The 23,134-nt window shown below is 43.8% G+C and overlaps 1 protein-coding gene across 1 annotated transcript; it reads left to right on the plus strand.

Moving 5' to 3' along the window:
• The first annotated feature begins 3,202 nt into the window (after positions 1–3,202).
• Positions 3,203–21,422, plus strand: LOC143797309 (scavenger receptor cysteine-rich type 1 protein M130-like). Its single transcript, XM_077281063.1, has 5 exons — positions 3,203–3,530; positions 10,895–11,203; positions 12,747–12,803; positions 18,496–18,807; positions 21,346–21,422. The coding sequence occupies exons 1-5, from the start codon at positions 3,203–3,205 to the stop codon at positions 21,420–21,422; spliced, it is 1,083 nt and encodes a 360-aa protein (XP_077137178.1).
• The last annotated feature ends 1,712 nt before the right edge of the window (positions 21,423–23,134 follow it).

Raw genomic sequence — 23,134 nt, forward strand, 5'->3', positions numbered from 1 at the left:
TTGTTGAAGCAAGGGAGATGAGTACATCCACAAGAATGTCATCCCAATTGTGAAACCGCCTACTTTGGGGGTGCTTTTCTGCAAAGGGGACATGAATATTGCACCGTATTGAAGGGAGGACTAATGGGGTCATTTATCTTGAGATTTTGGTGCACTGAAGATAGGTCAGGGCTGGGTCTTTCAGTATGACAATGACCAGAAACATAGCAAGTAATGGTAAACTGACTGAACAACCAACTAGTCTGAACTGGTGCATAACCAAAAACAACTTACATAGCAAATAGATAAATTGCTGCACTCAATTGTACTAAAGCAAGGAAATGTGTAATACATGAAATGTGAATAGCATTATGGCTCGTGAAATCTATGAAAAAATACATGAGATGCTTAGCACAATTTTGGCCAAAAAATGTGAGCCCATCCACCAACGTCAAGGTAATCTCATGGATCGGATGGGTCCCTGACCTGACTGCCTAGTGTGATCACTTACCTCTGGCTAATATTATGGTAAAGCCTGCATTTATAGGAAGGTCGGAACCTGACCAGAAACACACAGCCAGTGCAACTAATGGCTTTGTAAGAAGCATTTCAAGGTGCTATAGTGGTCTAGCCAGTCTGCATACGTGAACGCAATAGAAAATCTTTGGAGGAAGCTGAAGCTCAGGGTACTGTTACACTAAATGATTTACCAACGATCACGACCAGCGATACGACCTGGCCGTGATCGTTGGTAAGTCGTTGTGTGGTCGCTGGAGAGCTGTCACACAGACTAAAAAAAAAAAAAACACTACATACTCACCTTCTGATGTCCGTCAGGTCCCTGGCCGTCTGCTTCCCGCACTGACTGTGTAAGTGCCGGCCGTAAAGCACAGCACAGCGGTGACGTCACCGCTGTGCTCTGCTTATACTTTACGGCCGACGCTCACAGTCAGTGTGGGAAGCTGATGGCGGGGGACCTGACGGACATCAGAAGGTGAGTATGTAGTGTTTTTTTTTTTTACAATTACAATGGTAACCAGGGTAAACATTGGGTTACTAAGCGCGGCCCTGCGCTTAGTAACCCGATGTTTACCCTGGTTACAAACGAACGCATCGCTGGATCGGTGTCACACACACCGATCCAGCGATGACAGCGGGAGATTCAGCAACGAAAGAAAGTTTCAAATAATCTGCTACGACGTACGATTCTCAGCAGGGTCCCTGATCACTGCTGTGTGTGAGACAAAGCGAGATCATGTGGATATCGCTGGAACGTCACGGATCGTGCCGTCGTAGCGACCAAAGTGCCACTGTGAGACGGTACCTTCAGTGTTGCCCAGTGACAAACCCGAAACCTGAAAGATGTTGATAAGATATATATGGAGGAGTAGGACAAACTCTCTCCTGCAGTGTGGGCAAACTTTGTCAAGAACTACAGGAAGCGTCTGACCTTTGTAATTGCAAACAGAGGTTTCTGTACCAAATATTAAGCTTGTTTTTTTATTCTAGCAAATATTTTTTTCATGCAATAAAATGCAAATTGATTATGTAAAAATCATACAATGTGATTTTCTGGATTTTGTATCTCATAGTTGAAGTGTACCTACTATAAAAATTACAAACCTCTCCATTCTTCATAGGAAAGAAAACTTGCAAAATTGTCAATGTATCAAATGTTTATTTTCCCCACTGTATGTACCTTTCATTCTTGGAAACCTTTGTGCTATTTTTTTCTGATATATTAAGTTTTATTTAAAGTGAACCTGTCAACAGGATTTTGCTAAGTAACCTATAGACACCATCAGTTTGGCAGTGATAAACAGATTAAAATGACACCCGAGGTGAAGAAATCCATCTAAAATTCTTGTGTAATCAGTCATAGAAGTTTGCAGCTAATGACATGCTCATGCTCCGAGGTGGGACTGTAGGCAAAGTCTTATCTTCCTGCTCTAAGCCAGAGAAACCAAGGAAAGATCTGCTCACTGGCTGCCCTAAAGCACAACCATTATGTGTCTTAAGGTACCGTCACATTAAGCGACGCTGCAGCGATATAGACAACGATGCCGATCGCTGTTCCATCATTGTGTGGTCACTGGAGAGCTGTCACACAGACAGCTCTCCAGCGACCAACGATGCCGAAGTCCCTGGGTAACCAGGGTAAACATCGGGTTACTAAGCGCAGGGCCACGCTTAGTAACCCGATGTTTACCCTGGTTACCAGTGTAAATGTATAAAAAAACCAAACACTACATACTTACATTTCGATGCCTGTCGCGTCCCCTGGTGTCCACTTCCCTGCACTGTGTAAGCGCCGGCCCTAAAGCACAGCGGTGACGTCACCGCTGTGCTTTGCTTTACAGCCGGCACTGAAACATTCAGTGCAGGAAACTCTGAGGAGCAGCGCGGACGCCGGGGGACGTGACAGACATCAGAAGGTGAGTATGTACTGTTTTTTTTTTTTTTACTTTTACAATGGTAACCAGGGTAAATATCGGGTTACTAAGTGCGGCCCTGTGCATAGTAACCCGATATTTACCCTGGTTACCATTGTAAAACATTGCTGGCATCGTTGCTTTTGCTGTCAAACACAACGATACACACTGATCTGACGACCAAATAAAGTTCTGGCCTTCTAGCTCCGACCAACGATATCACAGCAGGATCCAGATCGCTGCTGCGTGTCAAACACAACGAGATCGCTATCCAGGACGCTGCAACGTCACGGATCGCTATCGTTATCGCTGCAAAGTCGGTTAGTGTGAAGGTACCTTAAGATGAGGAATATGTTTGTGCTTTGGGGCATCCTGTGGGCATGTATCTCCTTGGTTTTTCTGGCTTAGAGCAGGAGAGAACAGGAAGATAAGACTCTGCCTACAGTCCCACCTAGGAGCATATCATTAGCTGCAAACTTCTAACACTGATTACACAAGAACTGCAAGACAGATTTGTTCACCTCAGGTATCAATTTTAATCAGTCTTACATTGTCAACCTGGAATTGTCTGTAGGTTACTTGGAAAAATCCTGCTGAAAAGTTCACTTTAATGGATATACAATATGGTCAGGTTCTCACTCCAAGATGAAAAAAATTGTATTTTTAAGACCATAACTAGACCAATTAATTGCCAAATATGACACATGAGAAAAAGAGATGGCTCCTCCTCATAACATTCCGTTTTTAATTTGGATAAAATGATAATGTTTTGCTCTAGAGTAAATTAAAGTATGTTTCATAATGCAGAAAGTCACTATCTAAGACTGGTGAATGGTCCTGGCCAATGTGCTGGAAGAGTGGAGATGTATCACAGTGGAAAATGGGGGACGATCTGTGATGACTCCTGGGATAAAGCAGATGCAGATGTGGTTTGTAGGCAGCTGGGCTGTGGTTCTGCTATAAAAGCTACAACAGGAGCCTATTATGGGAGAGGAACCGGGGACATCTTGCTGGACGATGTAGAATGTGTAGGAAATGAAACACACATCTTGAACTGTCCTTCAAAGCAGTTTGATCATAACTGTGGTCATAAAGAAGATGCCGGCGTAATATGCTCAGGTAAGAGAATTACACACTCTGCAAATCATTTGCTATGTCATTTAGATACATTTTGTGTCTGAGTTCACGTAAGCATATTTCATAATCCCAATAAGGACCTCAAACCTGGACCGATCATGGGTCAGATAAATATGAGCATTTACATTCCGATTGGGAGACTCACTGCCAGACTGGTTCACATATGCACCATGAAATACCCATAGTTACTCAACAGGAGGGTGTAATTAGTAGGAAAGGGGTAATTTTGATTAGAAAAGGATGCATAAAGATGGAACTCGAACAACCAAAAGTTTAGCTGCAATTTTTGCTGCAGAATGAAATTTGGATTAAAGGCCACTCATCATTGCTTTTTGAATATTTATAATAAATCAATATTGTGCGCACAGTGTGTTAAATCTTCAAGAATATCATTGCAGAGATAAATGTGTGGGAAAACCTTTAGAGCATTTTACAATTTTCTATTCTATTTTTAATACTTTTAAAGGCGGTATACGCACAAACTTAATACCTTTTCTGTAATTTAACAATATAATTTCTAAAAAAAAAATAATGTAAAAAAAGGCTTATTTTATTTAATAGAGCCTAATTGGGGCAAAAACATGCAAAACTATCAAAATCAAGTGGAACATGTATAATCTGCACTCAAAAATCACCAGAGCTATCAGTTGGAAATGCATATAGAATTACAAACCATGGCTTGCAAGGTAATACCGGTCACCTGGACACCAACTATACTGGATATCAAACTGTGTTCTGTATCTGAACATATCCAAGAGTCTAACCAAGAGAGCTACCTATTGTAATCCTTGTCTGCCTGCCTCATGCTGGTTGCCCACCTTAGATTGTCTCCTATTAGTGTTGGAACGTATCACAGAGCATCATCTTGGAGATCTTCTTATTGATTACATCTTGATCATGTGGTTAGAAATAACATGAGTGTTTGTTTCTCTAATCCCCACCACGATAGCACACAGGAGGATGCCTCCCCATCCTAATTAGGGACAGGAAATAAGAGGTTTAAATAGCCCTCCCCTTCTTTCAATCCCCAGTGTTTTCCTGTCCCTAAGGGATGAAGAGGTTTTTTTGTGTGCTCCTGAGGGTGGGCCAGCGACACTTTCTGGAAATATACCTTTAAGCTGGACAGCATGGGTTAATCGTCCTGGACCTTCCTCCCTCTGCTGCTCCTGCCATGTCAGGACCACACCATCCACTGGCACCGCTGGCAATGCTGGATGAAGAGGATGTGGCTGGGGGCCTCCCATAAGCTGCCAGTCTCCTAGCACTCTCCCCCTTGCACCTGCATGCCGGCGGTGACTTGCACAGTTCCTGGCAATCCAGGGCATACACAGGAAGTGAAATACACCACCAGGAGAGGAGGCTCTACGTCACTTTTGCCTTGCATTCCATGGTGGAACGCACCGCCATTTTGGCGGGAAATTAGATTTTTTTTCCACGAGGCGCCAGAGGAAAGAACCTATCAGGGAGGGGGAAGCAGGATATTTGACAATTGTCCCCTACCTGGATGACCTTCTCATTATGGATCCTTCCAGTGGCACTCTAAGAAGGCATCTTCAATCAGTCCTACATACCCTAACATCTTTAGGCTGGATCGTAAATCAGGGAAAATCAGACATGAACCCATCAACCAAGAAAGAATTTTTGGGAATCCTCCTAGATTCCCAAAACCAGAAGTCCTTTCTTCCGGTCTCCAAACAATTATACGTAAGATCAAAGGTTCGCACCCTAAAAACCCAGAAGACGGTGACCCTAAGATTTGCAATGTCAGTACTGGGCTCGATGACATCATGTATTCAGGCAATTCCCTGGGCCCAAGCTCGCTCAAGGATACTCCAGATGTTTATCGTCTCCAGCTGGAACAGAACCCCAGATACACTCGGTACAGGAATCTCTCTTCCTCATCACATAAAGCTATCCCTCAACTGGTGGCTCAGCCAAGGAAATCTGGCAAAAGGCATACCTTGGATTCAATATCCAATGTCATCAGTTACAACAGATGCCAGCAAACGCGGTTGGGGAGCTGTGACATCTCAGGGAGTCTTTCAGGGAATTTGGCCCAAAAAGATGAATGACCAGTCCTGCAATTTCAGATAATTGAAAGTGGTAGAAGAAGCCCTGAGAGCAGCAAAGACAATCATCCAGGGAACTCATGTCCGAGTTTACTCCGACAACATGAGCACCGTTGCCCATCTACGTCCTCAGGCCAGCACGAAATTCGAGCGTCTTCAGCAGGTCTTAGTGAGAATTTTCTGTTGGGCAGAATGTCAACTCTTTTCTTTATCGGCTCTCCCCCTAAAAAGATACCACAACGTCGAGGTGGATTTTCTGAACAGGACAGATATAGGCCAAGGGGAATGGAGCCTCAATATGAGAGTATTCCAGGATATAACAGGTAGACCTGTTCACAAGCTGAGAAAATACAAAACAAAGCATTAGTGCATTACTTCTCCATAGGTCCAAACAAAAACCAATCAAGGGTGGATGTCTTTGCTCACCAGTGGAGCTTCAGGCTAACCTACGCATTCCCTCCAATTTCATTGCTACCAAGGACTCTGCAGAAGATCAGAACAGACAGGGCCAAAACCATCCTCATTGCCCCCCTCTGGCCAAAGAGGAGCAGGTTCGAAGCCCTGAAACTGATGAGCTCAGAAGAACCACTGACCCTACCACTGGACCACAACCTTCTACGTCAAGGTCCCATTTGTCACCCGGCTCCCCACAGCCTATGCTTGGCAGCCTGGCTTCTGAAACCACAATCTTGAGAACCAGAGGCCTGTCAGATGTCATCATATCCACTTTACAGAAAAGTAGAAAACAGGTCATAAATGATATCTATTCCAAGGTATGGAAGACCTTCTCGGTATGGTATGGATCCACCCCATAGATCCATTTCACCCTAAGATGGCAAAAATCCTAGACTTTCTACAGCTTATCCAAAGGACTAAAACCAAGTACCTTGAAAGTCCAGGTGTCGGTCCTGAGCTTCTACTTCGACGAGAACCTGGCAGACCATCAATGGATAAAGAGATTCATGTCAGCTGCCTCCAGAACCCGTCCAAGAAAATCCAACTTAGTTCCATCTTGGGACTTGAATGTAGTACTGAAAGGTCTAACTATTCCACTGTTCTAATCTATGGACCAGATCCAGATAGACAGACTGGCCTGGAAAACGGCACTACTTGTAGCCATTACAACGGCCAGAAGAGTGGACGAGATTCAGGCCCTATCCATCAGGAAGCCTTATTTAAGAATTCTGGATGACAGAATAATACTCCTCCTAGACCCGTCTTTATTGCCAAAAGTGACACCTGACTTCCACAGGTCCGAGGAAATAATTTTGCCCTCCTTCTGTGACAATCCAAGAGACGAGAGAGAAGCAGGATTCCATTCTCTGGATGTATGATGGACGGTTCTCCTCCTGAATCATTAAAAGCCCATTCTACTAGAGCTGTCACCTTCTCCTGGGCGGAATGGTCCAATGCTTCCATCGAGAAGATTTGCCTGGTCCTCGGTCGATACCTTCACTAAACACTACAGATTAGATCTAATGTCTACAAGAGATCTAGCTTTTTGCAGGAAAGTCCTGCATTCTGTTGTCCCTGCCTATCCATTATTCTTTGGTATTTATCCTGTGTGCTGTCGTGGAGGGGATTAGAGAAAATAGAATTACACTTACCGATAATTGGGTTTCTAAAACCCTCCATGACAGCACAGGTAATTCCCCCCTCAATAAGTGATGTTCACTGGATTCTTTAGTGTAAATAAAAAACTCAAGCATTCATTCTGTCTGGTCCTTGGAAAACACTGGGATTGGATGGAATGGGAGGGCTATTTAAACCTCTTGTTTCCTGTCCCTAATAAGGAGGTGGAGGCAACCTCCTGTGTGCTGTCGTGGAAGGTCTTTGTTTAAAATTATACAACAAATTGTGCAGCAAAAATTGTTCACCTAAGTGAGACTAGCTCACAATAATATTATAGCACAAACATGGATATTCACTGAAGAACACTAAATATGTCTACTCAAAAATTAGTGAATAGACCAAGTAAAAAAAAGAATATATATAAAATATTTAAAAAAATGTGATCATAATATTAAAATATAGCGGACACAGAAAAAGGGAAATCAAGTGGCAAAATATGCAAAAACCACAGCACATAAATAATTGTAATTAGTACAAAGACTAAATGACATGATAATAGAAATTCAAAACCCCATATAAATAGGCTATTTGAGTAATTATGAATAAGTATAGCAAACATGCATATATGAAAAAAAATTTCTGTGTCCTCTATATTTTAATATGATGATTAAATAAACAAAATTTCTGTTTGATATATATTCTTTTTCATTTGGTTTATTCACTAATTTTTGAGTAGGTATAACAAAAATTGTTTGACAGGAACTTTCCTTTTTTCCAATTCGCCTCTGGAAAAGGTACAGCTAGATAGCACTTTGATAGAACATAGAAAATAGGAAAGGTTTTAACAAAAATCTTAGCTTCCCTTGACCCTACTCATATCTGTCCCGCATCAACCACAAGTCCTCCAAGCAAGTCCGCCGACACTCGGGACCGGAGTGTGCGTCTGCATGTATTTCTATGCAGCTGAACGCTCCGTTCAGAGTGCCGGTGGCAGTGACGGTGAATTGATGTGAGAGAATTGTGTGAGTTTCTCGGACTAAAAGGCAGAGTAGTAGTTTAAAAGACCAGTGGCAGCAGCAGGACAAGTACAAGAAGGCCCAATGAAGAACATTTTTAAATGTAATGTTAGGGCTGGCGGAATGCACAAAATAATGTAAAGGTAGAGATAAGGTGCATTCGCAGCCCGGGGTCCACGTGCAGAAATGTTAACTGCTGCCCGGTAATGGCGGATAATATATAGCGGTATAATAGATGAACACACGTGGGTTAACGTCACCCAGTGTGTACAGTGGCGGCCTCTGTTGCTTCACAGAGCTGCAGTACCGCGGAATGTAAATGTCGTAGCATGTTAGGACTCACAGAGCTCGGGCTGAGATGACGTTAGTGTATGGTCACAGGACTCAGCCCCAAGGACGTGGCTTAAGAGTCCTCTTAGACCCACAAGCGCATGGCGCCGCAACTGCGATGCCTAGAGAACTTTCTAGTAAATCTAGATCACGCTGGCAAACGCCACTAATACTTAAAAAGGGTAGGAAAGCACACTAATTGCACACTGCATCGCACTGGCGAATGCCACTAAATGACGCTGGTAAATTCATGCACAGCGCTGGATTGCACTGACTGGCGATATGTCAGCTCCAATCACCCACACTCAAACAACAATGCTAGGGAAGGGGATCATTTAGGAGCTTTCACCAGAACATGCACGCAACAACACACAGCACGATTACAAGTTATACTAGCGCATGGCCAAGTCGTAGCCTTCCGGGACATTGCCAGTGGTCCAATCAGAGCCGCTTGAGGACCTGGACATGTGACCTCCAAACTCCAATGAGAGGTCATCTCATTGGCATGCCCAGTAGGCAAAAAGCAGGACTTAGTCCCAGGAGCATCTGCTCGCTGCTGACTAATGCTGGTTACAATAGCTGGACTTGGGATGGCAGAAGCAACCAGATGCATGGTATCAGCTTGAGCAAGACGCTGGGACTGACGTCTCTGCTGAGCAGAATCTGCTAAGGAAGAATGGGAGACTGCAGAGGGCATGGTTTCAGAGTGCTCAGAAACTTGGAGCACGCTGCACCACATGATCATCGTGCTTCCACTTCCTGTCCAACAAGAGGGATATGATGTATCCCACCTTAGCCCGCTCTGAGGGGAAATATGCAGCCAGGGGCTCAAGGTGTATTGCACACTGGTTCATGAATCTCCTACATGTCTTGCCATCGCCAGTGAACTTATCTGGCAGCGGGAGGCAGGATAAGGTCAGAACAGGGGCTGCAGCAGACATACGGGCTGCAGCCTGAACAGCTACTGCAGTAACATCCACAGCTGAGGTTGTGTTCTCAAGAGACGCCAACCTGCCCTCCAGCTGCTGGATGTACCGCTGCAGTCACTGCTCGACCGCCAGACCCTGGTGCTAGTATAATGTTAGGGCTGGCAGAATGCACAAAATAATATAAAGGTAGAGTTAAGGTGCGTTCACAGCTCGGGGTCCACCATGCAGAGATGTTACCTGCTGCCCGGTAATGGCGGACACCATATAACGGCATAATAGATGAACATACATGGGTTAATGTCACCCAGTGTGTACAGAGGTGGACTCTGTTGCTTCACAGAGCCACAATACCGCAGAATGTAAATGCCATAGCCTGTTAGGACTCACAGAGCTCGGCTGAGAGGATGCTAGTGTATGGTCACATGATTCAGCCCCAAGGACGTGGGGTAAAAGTCCTTCTAGACCCACAAGTGCACGGCACCAAAACTGCGATGCCTAGAGAACTTTCTAGTAAATTTAGCGCACTGAGTGCACGCAGAGTGGCGCTGGCGAACACCACTAACCGCCTTAACTAGGGTAGGAAAGCGCAATAATTGCGGACGGCGTTGCACTGGCGAACGCCACTAAATGATGCTGGTAAATTCGTGCACAATGCCCACTCAATTAGGAGCTTTCACCAGAAAATACACGCAACCACACACATTATGATTGCAAGTTATACTAGCGCATAGCAGAATCGTAGCGTTCCGGGACATTGCCAGTGGTCTAATCAGAGCCGCTTGAGGACCTGGACATGGGATCTCCAAACTCCAATGAGAGGTGGTCTCACGGGCATACCCAGTAGGCAAAAAGCGGGACTTAGTCCCAGGAGTGTCTGCTCGCCGTTAACTAATGCTGGTTACAATAGCTGGACCTGGGATGGCAGCAGTAACCAGACGCACAGTATCAGCTTGAGCAAGACGCTGGGACTGACGTCTCTGCTGAGCAGAATCTGCTGAGGAAGAATGGGAGACTGCAGATGACATGGTTCGAGATTCCCCCTGTGCAGTGGTGGGAACCTGTCGCCTAACACCCATTCCCACCATTCTCAGTTGATTCATTTGACATCAAATTCTTCAATGCAAAGCAAATTCAAGAGACAAATTTCAGCACATTCACTGAATTATTTTTTTAATTGTTTTAAAATAAAATATGAAATTTATAGAAGTCTGCCATTTCAAACGATAGATCTTCATTAAGCTGTGTAATGTATATATTGACTTGTAGCCCTTTAATTCTAAGTGATGTACGCTTAAACGTTAGCGTTTTTCAGAATTGAAGATAGTCATTCACATATGAACTAGTTTATTGTGAGACTACAACAAAATAAATACAATGAAATTAACAAATAAAATATTGATATCACTTATGTAACCGTATATATATTACAGAATTTGTAGATATTCATTTGGCTGGTGGGCAGCATCAATGTGAAGGGCGGCTGGAAATCTATTATAATGGAAGCTGGGGCTCCGTATGCAATAATATCATGACACAAATGTCAGTATCTGTCATCTGCAATCAACTCAATTGTGGATCAGTGGGATATGTGGAGACATCCAATGTGTATGGTGTTGGAGAATGGCCCTACTGGATAGATCATATTAATTGCACTAAGCGTAGCACCACATTATTGGAATGTCAATCATCACCGTGGAATAAGAACTCTTGTTCTCATGCAGAACTTACTTCATTAAAATGTAAGTATCATATTTTTTAAGTCTTCTGTTATTTGACTGAATTTTAAATCATCCCAGAAAGATAATGTGTTGCAATTATCATTTCCCAACACTTACTCAACATTACTCAACATATGTAAAATGCTTAACGAGGTTGTCCAGCAGTAAAAATCTGAAAAAAGGTTGATTAGTATATTCTAAAAATAAATCTTATTTTATTGATCCCAAAACTACCCCAATTCCTATTAGTTTCTATACTTGACTTCTGCACAGTCAAACTGCATGACCACTGCAGCCAATCACTAGTCATATGGCTAGATGGTGCATGATTATCACTAGGGTAGGACTGCTACTTTACAAATTGTCTAATCTACAGCCAACCAGTGATGAGTTGGAGTGGTCACGTGGTTAGACTGTATATGATTTGGAGTGAGGAACAACAGACTGGTGGGAGATTTGTAAGATGGGTATATTTAAATTTTATGGCTTTGTACAGTTTTTAATTTTTTCAAAGGCTAAACAACTTCTTTGAAGTAAATCATTTCAAAGCGCTGTTTCCATCTTAGTAATCTTAAACAACTTGATAATCCTATTTATCTGATTTAGCTGAGTTCTTTAAAGGTACCGTCACACTCAGCGACGCTGCGGCGATATAGCCAATGAGCCGACCTAAACTAGATCGCTGGAGCATCGCTGTTTAGGTTAGAGACGTCAAACACAGCAACTCCAGAACGATGCAGGAGCGATCCAGTGACGTAACGGCGACTCACTTCTCGTTCTCGCTGGTTGTTAGCTCCATGTCAAACAGCCAGAGTGTACCGACTGGCTAGAAGGGGATGCTGCGATGCCCCCTATGCTCTTTGCTGGCGTCGTTGCTTTTGATGTCAAACATGACGATACACGCCGACCTGGCGACTAAATAAAGTTCTGGACTTCTAGCTCCGACCAGCGATGGCACAGCGGGATCCAGATCGCTGCTGCGTGTCAAACACAACGAGATCGCTATCCAGGACGCTGCAACGTCATGGATTGTTGTCGTTCTCTTTGCAAAGTTGCTGAGTGTGACGGTACCTTGCCAAAGGATTTAGCAAAAATGCGCAGACCAATTTTTAGCAATTTGCTTTGCAGGGTTCCAGCAAAATGGCCATCAGCTTGGCTACTGTTTTGCTGGTTCAAAAGGGGCTGGGATGATTAAAAAAGTACAACTCCCTCTTTCTGGGCCTCACTCTTTCCCTGCATCTCCCCACATGGTTCTTACAGTTTATATCTGGTCTTCCAAGTACAGCATGTCTCCATCCTTTCCACTTAGTCTTCAACACCTCAGGAGTTGAGTATGCCTCATAACGTCAGACTTCATAATACGACACTTCACGCACATCATGACATTGCAACGCATAATAAGAATGGGAAGTACTGAAGTCCAGATGGGACCTTTGAAGAAGACTGAAGGTCTAATGTGACAAAAGACCAGAGAAGCTGAGTGCAAATCTTGACTTTGCGTTAGGCCAAGATGTTGAAGATTATATGATTTGACAAAGTAATAATTTTCTTACTTCATTTCTAGGTAATGAAAGCGAAACCCTGGTCCTACAAAGCTGTCCATTTTCTCACCCATGCTCAGGTTAGGACAATTTTAGATAACAGTAGAGGGATTGTAATTTCTAGGCCATGTGATATGGTATATAAGTTGATAACATCTTAAGGCCCCGTCTCACATAGCGAGGTCGCTAGCGAGATCGCTGCTGAGTCACAAGTTTTTAGATGCAACAGCGACCTCAGTAGCGATCTCGCAATGTGTGACACGTACCAGCGACCAGGCCCCTGCTGTGAGATCGCTGGTCATGTCGGAATGGCCTGGACCTTTTTTTGGTCGTTGAGGTCCCGCTGACATCGCTGAATCGGTGTGTGTGACACGGATTCAGCGATGTCTTCACTGGTAACCAGGGTAAACATTGGGTTACTAAGCGCAGGGCCGCGCTTAGTAACCCGATGTTTACCCTGGTTACCAGCGTAAAAGTAAAAAAAAAAAAACAGTACATACTTACATTCCTGTGTCTGTCCCCCGGCGCTGTGCTTCTCTGCACTGTGAGCGCCGGCCAGCCGGAATACACAGCACAGCGGTGACGTCACCGCTCTGCTTTCCGGCCGCTGTTCTTACACAGTGCAGAGAAGCAGAACACCGGGGGACAGACAGCGGAAGGTAAGTATGTAGTGTTTGTTTTTTTTTTACTTTTACGCTGGTAACCAGGGTAAACATCGGGTTACTAAGCGCGGCCCTGCACTTAGTAACCCGATGTTTACCCTGGTTACCCGGGGACCTCGGCATCGTTGGTCGCTGGAGAGCGGTCTGTGTGACAGCTCCCCAGCAACCACACAGCGACAAAACAGCGACGCTGCAGCGATCAGCATCGTTGTCTGTATCGCTGCAGCGTCGCTGTGTGTGACGGGGCCTTTAGGCTCCTATCTTTTGTTTGTAACATGTAAATGCTAATTGGTTTATCTAAATAAACCATTGTTACAGCAGTAGCTCATGGTCACACTTATTTAAAAAAAACCCATTTAAACTCTAATAAATTTGCACAAGATTTTTAAAAAGTGGTTTTGACTGAGCACTGCTACCTATTTTCACAAGCAGCATTCAGTATTGAAGCTTTGTTCTATTGAAGGAAATATAATTGAGCTGAAATAAGAACCTCAAATTTATAAAAGCCACAATATTCTGTTAGCGTCCTCTCCATTTAAGTGATTTTTGTTCTACTTGTGTAATACAATGCTCAAAAAAATAAAGGGAAACTAAAATCCCACATCATAGATATCACTGAATGAAATATTCCAGTTGTAAATCTTTATTCATTACATAGTAGACTAAAACCTAAAGAATTAGCAACGGAAATCACAACTAATATCTCACGGAGGTCTGGAGTTGGAATGATGCTTAAAATGAAAGTAGAAAATGAAGTTACAGGCTGATCCAACTTCAGTGGAAATGCCTCAAGACAAGTAAATGATGCTCAGTAGTGTGTGTGGCCTCCACGTTCCTGTGTGACCTCCCTACAATGCTTGGGCATGCTCCTGATGAGGCGGCGGATGGTCTACGGAGGGATCTCCTCCCCGACCTGGACTAAAGCATCCGCCAACTACTGGACAGTCTGTGGTGCAACGTGACGATGGTGGATGGTGCAAGACATGATGTCCCAGATGTGTTTAATCGGATTCAGGTCTGAGGAACGGATGGACCAGTCCATAGCTTCAATGCCTTCATCTTGCAGGAACTGCTGACAAACTCCAGCCGTATGAGGTCTGGAATTGTTCTGCATTAGGAGGAACCCAGAGCCAACCACACCAGCATATGGTTTCACAATGTTGCAGGCAGCAGATCGCTCTCCACGGCATCTCCAGACTCTGTCACCTCTGTCACATGTGCTCAGTGTGAACCTGCTTTCATCTGTGACGAGCACAGGGCACCAGTGGTGAATCTGCCAATCCTGGTGTTCTGTGGCAAATGCCAAGCATCCTGCACAGTGTTGTGCTGTGAGCACAACCCCCATCTGTGGATGTCGGTCTCTCAGACCATCCTCATGGAGTCGGTTTCTAACCATTTGTGCAGACACAAGCACATTGTGGCCTGCTGGAGGTCATTTTGCAGGACTCTGGCAGTGCTCTTTCTGTTCCTCCTTGCACAAAGGCTGAGGTAGCAGTCCTGATGCTGGGTTATTGCCCTCCTATGACCTCCTCCATGTCTCCTGGTGTACTGGCCTGTCGCCTGGTAGCACTTCCAGCCTCTGGACACTACGCTGACAGAAAGAGCAAAGCTTCTTGCCACAGCTCGCAGTGATGCGCCATCCTGGATGAGCAGCACTACCTGAGCCACTTGTGTGAGTTGTAGAGTCCGTCTCATGCTACCACGAGTGTGAAAGCATAACCAGCATTCAAAAGTGACCAAAACATCAGCCAGAAAGCATTGGTACCGAGATGTGGTCTGTGGTTTCCACCTGCAGAACCATTCCTTTACTGAATGTGCTTGATAATTGCCAATAATTTCCATGTGTTGTCTATTCTACTTGCACAACAGCATGTGACATTGATTGTCAAACAGTGTTGCTTCCTAAGTGGACAGTTTGATTTCACAGAAGTTTGATTTACTTGGAGTTATATTTTGTTCTTTAAGTGTTCCCTTTATTTTTTTGAGCAGTGTATTTTAATAATTACTTTTATTACAGAGTGCTGCTATATTGTAGCCTGCCAACCAAACACAATATAATACAGTTCTCCCCAACTCCAATCCTCAAGGCCCACCAATAGGTCATGCTTTCAGGATTTCCTTAGTATTGCCCAGGTGATAATTGCATCACCTGCACAGGCAATAATTCCATCACCTGTGCTATACAAAGGAAATCCTGAAAACGTAACCTGTTGGCGGGTCTTGAGGACTGGAGTTGGGGAACACTGATATAATAGATAATTCATAATGAAGGCCCATGGATTTTTAGTAATCACCAAAGGTACAAAATAAACCCATTATGCTGCAATGGGTTGAAAAACAAAGCAGTTGTTCTTATCCTTAGACCAATTCCACACATCCATTTTATTCCCATATGTGAAATTTGGACTTTGCAGTGTGCTTGATTCATTTTTCATCAGTGTCAGTAATTTACAATCCTTTCTGCAAAAAAACCCATAAAAAATGTAAAAATGCGAATAGCATGCATGTATCATCTGCAAAATTAGAATTAAAAAAAATAAAGAAATACCATATACCCTCTTTGAATTGTATGGATTTATGTATTGGGACATATTGAAAATACCTCTTGTCCTTATAAGGTCTAAAAATTAATTGAAACGAGATGAATGCATGACAAATTATATTGTAATATTACTTTACCAAAATGAACCAAAATGCAAAAGCAGTAGGTGACAAATTAACTTCACCCCATGAGTGACTTGTGGAACTATCTCTAGCAGCAGTAACTTGAAGTTATCATTCCCTATTCCCTGTATGACTTTTAGTCTCACATAGTTCTGAGGATTTTTAGCCCACTCTTCTTTACAATGTTTCTTAAGTTGAGTGAAGTTTGTGGATAAATATTTATGCACAGATATCTTATGGTTCCCCAACATAATTTCCTTTGAGTTAAGGTTGACTTTCACTGAGTCAGTGTTACTGTACACCTTGATTCTTTGCATTTTCAGCCATTCTGATGTAGATATTCAGGTGTGCTTTGGATCATTGTCCTGTTATATAACCCTGCTTAGACCAAGCTTTAACTTATGGCTAGATGGCCTCACATTTGGTTCTAGAATACGTTGGTGTAGAGAGGAGTTCATGGATGTCTCCATGACTCCAAGGTGTCCATGTTCGATGGCTGCAAAACAAGCATAAACCATCAGCCCTCACCACTGGGTTTGACAGTTAGAATAAGATGTATTTTGCGACGCCCGCTAGGGCCGTGGGGTACTCGGTCCAAGTCGGGCAGTTCTTTAGGGGGTTGTCATGGAAGCAGTGGCCCGGTTCATTGCCCTGGGCATGCAATAAAATAATGAGGGAAAGTTTATAGGGGATTTAACATGACGCTACCTGTAGTGTTAGGCAATGGATGGCCAACGCTGCTTAACGGCACCATTGGGGCCAATGGTGACACAGCTGGGATGGTTCTGCTCCCCACAGGTGGAGCGGGGCCCCAGGGCTCCCGGTATTGTTGTAAGAATTCGTGGGCATTGGGGTGCAGGACTGAGGGTCAAGAAATGACTGGAGGACACAAGGGCTGTAGATTTCTTTACCTTTACTTGATGGCTGAGGGTGTCATCTGGGGTATGGGTAGCAGATGGTAATGGAGATCCAGGCAGGCTGGAAGCAATCTAGGATCCACCTAGCCAGGTGGGTTCAGAGGTCTTCCTACTGCGCTGTCCTGTTAGGGCCTTGCTTGTTTAAACTCTGCTCAAGTTCCTCTCACTGTCTGGCAGTAAAATAAAACTGTACCCACATGGCAGGCTGCTTGAGCCTATTACAGGTGTCGCTCCTTCGTGGCAGCTCTGGACTCTGACATGCTGCTGTGCCGCTGGGTGTTAGATGGACCAGGAGACCTGCAGTCTCCTGCCCTCCAGATTTAGCTGCCAGGACTTCAGTACCCAAGCAACCACAGACTCCGCTGTGGGCTCTGGGGTGAGCTTGGTAACAGCTCCACTCCCTAGGTTCTCCTCAATGTCTCTCCTCTCTCAGACTCAGACTGACTAACTCCGCCTCCAGGCCATAACTTATAGGGAAGCTCCCCTGAAACCAGGTGTTAGAGCTCCCCCTTCTGGTCTGGAGTAAGGAATATATGTTGGATGCTGATGTTACCTATTAAGGGGAACCCTCCTTGCTTCCAGGCATGACATCACCCCCTGTGGGGGAGGCAATGCCACTGTGGCAACAGGACTCCTGGGGTGCCACATATGTGCTGATATGTATGGGATCTTTTGCCAATCATGGTGCACACCATTAATTTTGTCCATCCAAGGGACATTTTTGCAGAAGTTTTGTGATTTGTTAACATGCAACTTTGCAAAGCTTAGATGTACTGTCAAGTTCTTTTTCAAATGAGGCTTACTTTTGATAACCCTTCCAAGGAAGCCATACTGTTTAAATTTTTCTAAATATACGGTCATGAACTTTAGAATTGAACTTGCTAATTAAGACATTTAGGGTCTGAACTTTTAGTTCCTGGTATTTTTTAAAATTTTCTGGAAACTGCACAGTCTGACCTAGGGTTGAATTTGCTGAGACACCCACTCATGGAAACATTTCCATCTGTCTTGAATGTTTTCCACTTGTGAAGAATCTCATTACAGAATTAATGTTGACAAATTGTTTGTAAATAGAATTATAACCCCTCCCAGATTGACAGGCAGAAAAATTAAGTTTTGTGTCTTAGATAATTGTTGATGTCTCTCCTATTTAGCATTGTTACTACTTGCTTGATTTCTTCAAACCAGCAAACTTCCCAAACTTCTGTGGGTATAGAGGTGGTTACATTTGTTGCTGATCAAATGTCCTTGATTGTTCATAAACACTTGGCTACTTGACCCATTAATTCCTACTGAATTAGTAAGGGTGTACTTATTTATTTATACTGCTTCTGCATTTTCATCTAGTTTGTTAAATAGTTGGCATGTTTTTCGTCTAAGGTCATATTTACCTAATTCTAAGACTTTGTAAGCACCTTTTTTTTTAATTTGTCCTGATTCGTAAATCCAAAGACTTCAAAGAGAGCATAACTGTTCTTCTCATGACTTATGTACCTTATTACTTATCTGTTACTTTTGTGATTTACTAGAGAATGACATGGTACGTCTTATGGAAGGAAAAAACTGCTCCGGCAGAGTGGAAGTGTTTTTCCAGGGACAGTGGGGAACAGTGTGTGACGATGACTGGGATATCAAGGACGCTGATGTCATCTGTAGACAGATGGGATGTGGTTCAGCTACAAACGCTACTACAGAAGCGAGGTTTGGAAAAGGAACAGGTCCAATATGGCTGAGTGAGGTGCAATGTAAAGGATATGAGCGGGCACTACAGGATTGTTGGTCTACGCGCTGGAATAAAAGCAATTGTCTCCACAAGGAGGATGCTGGAGTCATATGTGTTGGTATGGACCCTTTTAAATTAGATACATTCCAGAAACTAAACCCATGTGAATGTCACTTGAGATGAGGGAGATCTGCTGGCAAAAAAATGACTACATTGTAAGCTCTCCCAAAATTGGGTCTTATTCATATGTCTGTGCCCATTTTGTTTTTCCAAAAATAAGGATCTCTGGGATGGTCTGATTTTCTTCCTTTTTGCCATAAGATAGCCATCTGTTTTCTTGCTCTCCAAAATAAAATTGAATAGCTTTCCCTAGCTTCTCCTAGACACCGCTTTGCTGAATAAGGGGCAGCACTTGGATGTCATGAAATGGGAGAGATCTGTCTGAAAAAATAAACTAGTATATGAGGTGTCCCCAATCCAGTTTTTCTATGTGGACCATATCAAAAAAAGTGATGTGTGAATAGCCCCATAACATGTACATTTACAGTCAGAAAGAAAGCTGCCAATCATAAGTATATAAATGTACATTCATCAAAATTGGTCCTTGTGCAGTCCCTTCTGCATATAGACCGGAAACATGTTCATCTGTCTCACATCCAATGAAACCATCTTGATGAAGGGATCTCTCTAAATAGCTTGGATTTTGGATGCAACACTCAGTATAGTAATACAGCTTACAGCCAAGACCTGTTAATTTTTTAGACTAAACACGATGGCTGTAAGAAGCAGCTTTTTAACACTGATATCTTGGCACCATTGGTATGTTTAATGCAGAAAGTGCTGAGCCCATAGACCTCTGCTGCAGTTGACACATAGCAGCAATGGCCAGGATCAGAGATGACTAAAAATATCCAGAGTGCAGCCAAGCATCTAAGAAGGACTCCCAGGTCTACCATCGTACCAGTCCTATTAGGTCCAGCCAGAGGCAGGACTTAATAGGTTACCGCTGATAGTCACAATACACTACAATACAGAAGATTGCAATACAGGTTGCACTTTTAACACCTAGTCTGTTATTTGATCATCAAAAATCACAAGCATGGTTTCTTACAGGATTGTTCACTACTTGGACAGCCCCTTTTCGAATGCAACGGTCCAGAATATAAAAATTATAAAAAAAAGTCATACTCGTGTTCCTGATCTGTACCATTCCAGCAATATTAGCCCGTAATTTCACATGGTCTTTGCTGTAGCGCCCCCACTGCCGCAGGGCCGAGGAGTACCCAGTACCGGGCCTCTGAGTCTCTGCTCTGGGGTTGTCACGGTGGCTAGGCCCGGTCCGTGACCCTGCCGAGGGGCGTACAGTGAATAATAGATATGATGGATGTGGATGGTGGTGGTGGTGCGGTGCAGTAAAGGTCGTAGTAAATAACGAGGACACCAGGTTGCAGTCTCTTTACCTCTTTACTGAAGATCTCTGGGTCCTCAGTCCGGAATCCAGATAACCAGGCTGCGCAAGTCCGGCCGGTCCAATGGCACCTCCAGAGTTCTCTTAACAGGTGGAAATCTGTGCCTTCCTTCTAGCGCTAGGTGTTGCGGTCCTTCCCTGCTGTGCTTACGGAAAGTCCCCACAACTGTTGTGTCTGTTTCTTAAGTTCCCTCACAACTCGATTAGATGATGTTCTGCTAATCCTCCGTCCCTCCCTGATGTTACGGTTAGGACGGCACCCGTATGACGGGTAGGCTCGGAGCTCTTCCGGGACCCTAGAGTCACCCCTCTCCACAAGTTGCCCCCCAAGGCTGCATAGGTGATTTGGGTGAGACAGCCCGCCTTAGACTGACTGTCCTGCCGTTGGTTTAGAGTATTGCCTGAAGCTGAATATTGTAATACTCCCTCGGCGTTCCGGCCGCCGGTTGTGCGCCTCAGTAGGATGTTGCCTCGGTCTCACAGCACGACTCCTACTGGTATTCTCCTTCTTGCTTTGATCTCATTTCTCACTCAGCACAATCTATCTCGCTTCTAATCCTTCCTTGGGCACCGCCACTATGCTGAGCAGGCACGGTCCCGTTACATTCCTTCTTGTAGCCAGGCCTCTGTCAGGATCCCACCCCTGACAGGGACCCTACCGAATCTTCTCCCACAACACCCCCTGCCACAAGGTGTTGCCTGGTTCCAACCCAGTCAGCTTTCTGAACTAACTTCCTGCCTGACCCCCAGTTTACCCACAATGGTGGGGAGTGGCCTAATGAATAGAACCCTTAGCTCCCCCTGGTGACCCGACTGTGAAATGTATTGGTGTCTGTGATACCTGGTCAGATGAACTCCTTCAGTGCCATCGGACGTACCATAGCTCCCCTTAGTGGCGGAGCCACAGTACTGCAACGACCAGGACTCTGGGACGCTGCATTTGCAGCCTCTCATCGGCCACTGATGGACTGCAGGGCTAATGCTTCACACAGATTGAATTAAGTCTGCTGGAACTCTGCAGCCCATCACCATAGATAAGCTGCAGAGGTGATGTGCAATGACAATATAATGTGAGCGACTGCAGACAGCCCCGCATTGTGCCGAAATGTTATGAGTTTCCAAAGCTTCTTTCATAGGAATAATGGAAAATCTCTGCTGCTTTTCATAACTTCTGATTGTCATCAACAGGGTCAGAGTACAAGAATACGACAATCATATTGAAAAAGGATGAAGGTAACATTATGAATGGATTGATCTTCTTATAAGAAGAGAAGATAAAATATTGCCACATCCTGATTAACACATTCAGTATAGAATAAATGTACAATAAACAGTAATTGAAGGGAAAATCTTTTGTACAAGACACATTGAATAATAATAATCTTTTTATTTTATATAACGCCAACATATTCTGCAGCACTTTATAGTTTGCACAAATTATCATCCCTGCCCCCGATGGGGCTCACAATCTAAATTCCCTCTCAGTATGTCTTTGGAATGTGGGAGGAAACCAGAGAACCCAGAGGAAACCCACGCAAACACGGGGAGAACATACAAACTCTTTGCAGATGTTGTCCTTGGTGGGAATTTAACACAGGACTCCAGTGCTGCAAGGCTGCAGTGCTAACCACTGAGCCACCGTGCTTCCTCGTGCATTGTGCTTTATACATGGTCCATAAAAGTATATCCTAAGGCCATGTTCCCACGTAGCACAAATATTGTGGCTTTTGCTGCATTTTATTTGCAGAAAATCTGCCTTTAACAGGGAGAACAAAGTAAATATGATTTCATGAAAACTAGTGTCCACTGTTCATTTAAAGACTCTGTTGAGCAGTGCACTTTCAGGATGTTTTCTCCTATATGTTCCAGCTCATTTCTTTGGTGTTATTCACTACCGTTCCAAAGTTTAGGGTCACTTAGAAATTTCCATATTTTTGAAAGAAAGGACAGTTTTTTCCAATGAAGCTAACATTGATGATTCAGAAATACACTCTATACATTGTTAATGTGGTAAATGACTATTTTAGCTGCAAATGTCAGGTTTGTCATGCAATATCTTCATAGGAGTATAGAGGCCCATTTCCAACAACCATCACTTCAGTGTTCTTATGGTACTTTGTGTTTGCTAACTGTGTTAGAAGGCTAATGGATGGTTAGAATATCCTTGAAAACTCTTGTGCAAGTATGTTAGCACAGCTGGAAACAGTTTGGCTGATTAGAGAACCTATAAACCTGACATTCCTTTGAGTTAGTTGAGAATCTGGAGCATTACATTTGTTGCTTCCATTAAACTCTCAAAATGGCCAGAAAAAAAGAACTTTCATGTGAAACTCGATAGTCCATTCTTTTTCTTAGAAATGAAGGCTATTCCATGAGAGAAATTGCCAAGAAACTGAAGATTTCCTACAACGGTGTGTGCTCCTCCCTTCAGAGGAGAGCACAAACAGGCTCTAACCGGAGTAGAAAGAGAAGTGGGAGGCCCTGCTGCACAACTGAGCAACAAGACAAGCACATTAGAGTATGTAGTTTGAGTAATCGATGCCTCACAGGTCCTCAACTGGCAGCTTCATTAAATAGTACATGCAAACCACCAGTGTCAACGTCTACAGTGAAGAGGCGACTCTGGGATGCTGGCCTTCAGGGCAGAGTGGCAAAGAAAAAGCCACATCTGAGACTGGCTAATAAAAGGAAAAGATTAATATGGGCAAAAGAACACAGACATTGGACAGAGGAAGATTGGAAAAAAGTGTTATGGACTGATAAATCCAAGTTTGAGGTGTTTGGATCACACAGAAGAACATTTGAGACTCAGAACAACTGATAAGATGCTGGAAGAGTGCCTGACCCCATCTGTCAAGCATGGTGGAGGTAATGTGATGGTCTGGGGTTGATTTGATGCTGTAAGGTGGGAGATTTATACAAGGTAAAAGGGATTTTGAATAAGGAAGGCTATCACTCCATATCCTGTGGACAACAC

This window comes from Ranitomeya variabilis, chromosome 1 (genome assembly GCF_051348905.1).
Source record: "Ranitomeya variabilis isolate aRanVar5 chromosome 1, aRanVar5.hap1, whole genome shotgun sequence".
Taxonomy (NCBI): Eukaryota; Metazoa; Chordata; class Amphibia; order Anura; family Dendrobatidae; genus Ranitomeya; species Ranitomeya variabilis.

Coding starts and splice junctions, on each gene's coding strand:
- LOC143797309 (XM_077281063.1), top strand. CDS start 3,203: ATGTTTCATAATGCAGAAAGTCACTATCTAAGACTGGTGAATGGTCCT. Junction 3,531..10,894: donor TGCCGGCGTAATATGCTCAG/GTAAGAGAATTA, acceptor TATATATTACAG/AATTTGTAGATATTCATTTG. Junction 12,804..18,495: donor ATTTTCTCACCCATGCTCAG/GTTAGGACAATT, acceptor GTGATTTACTAG/AGAATGACATGGTACGTCTT.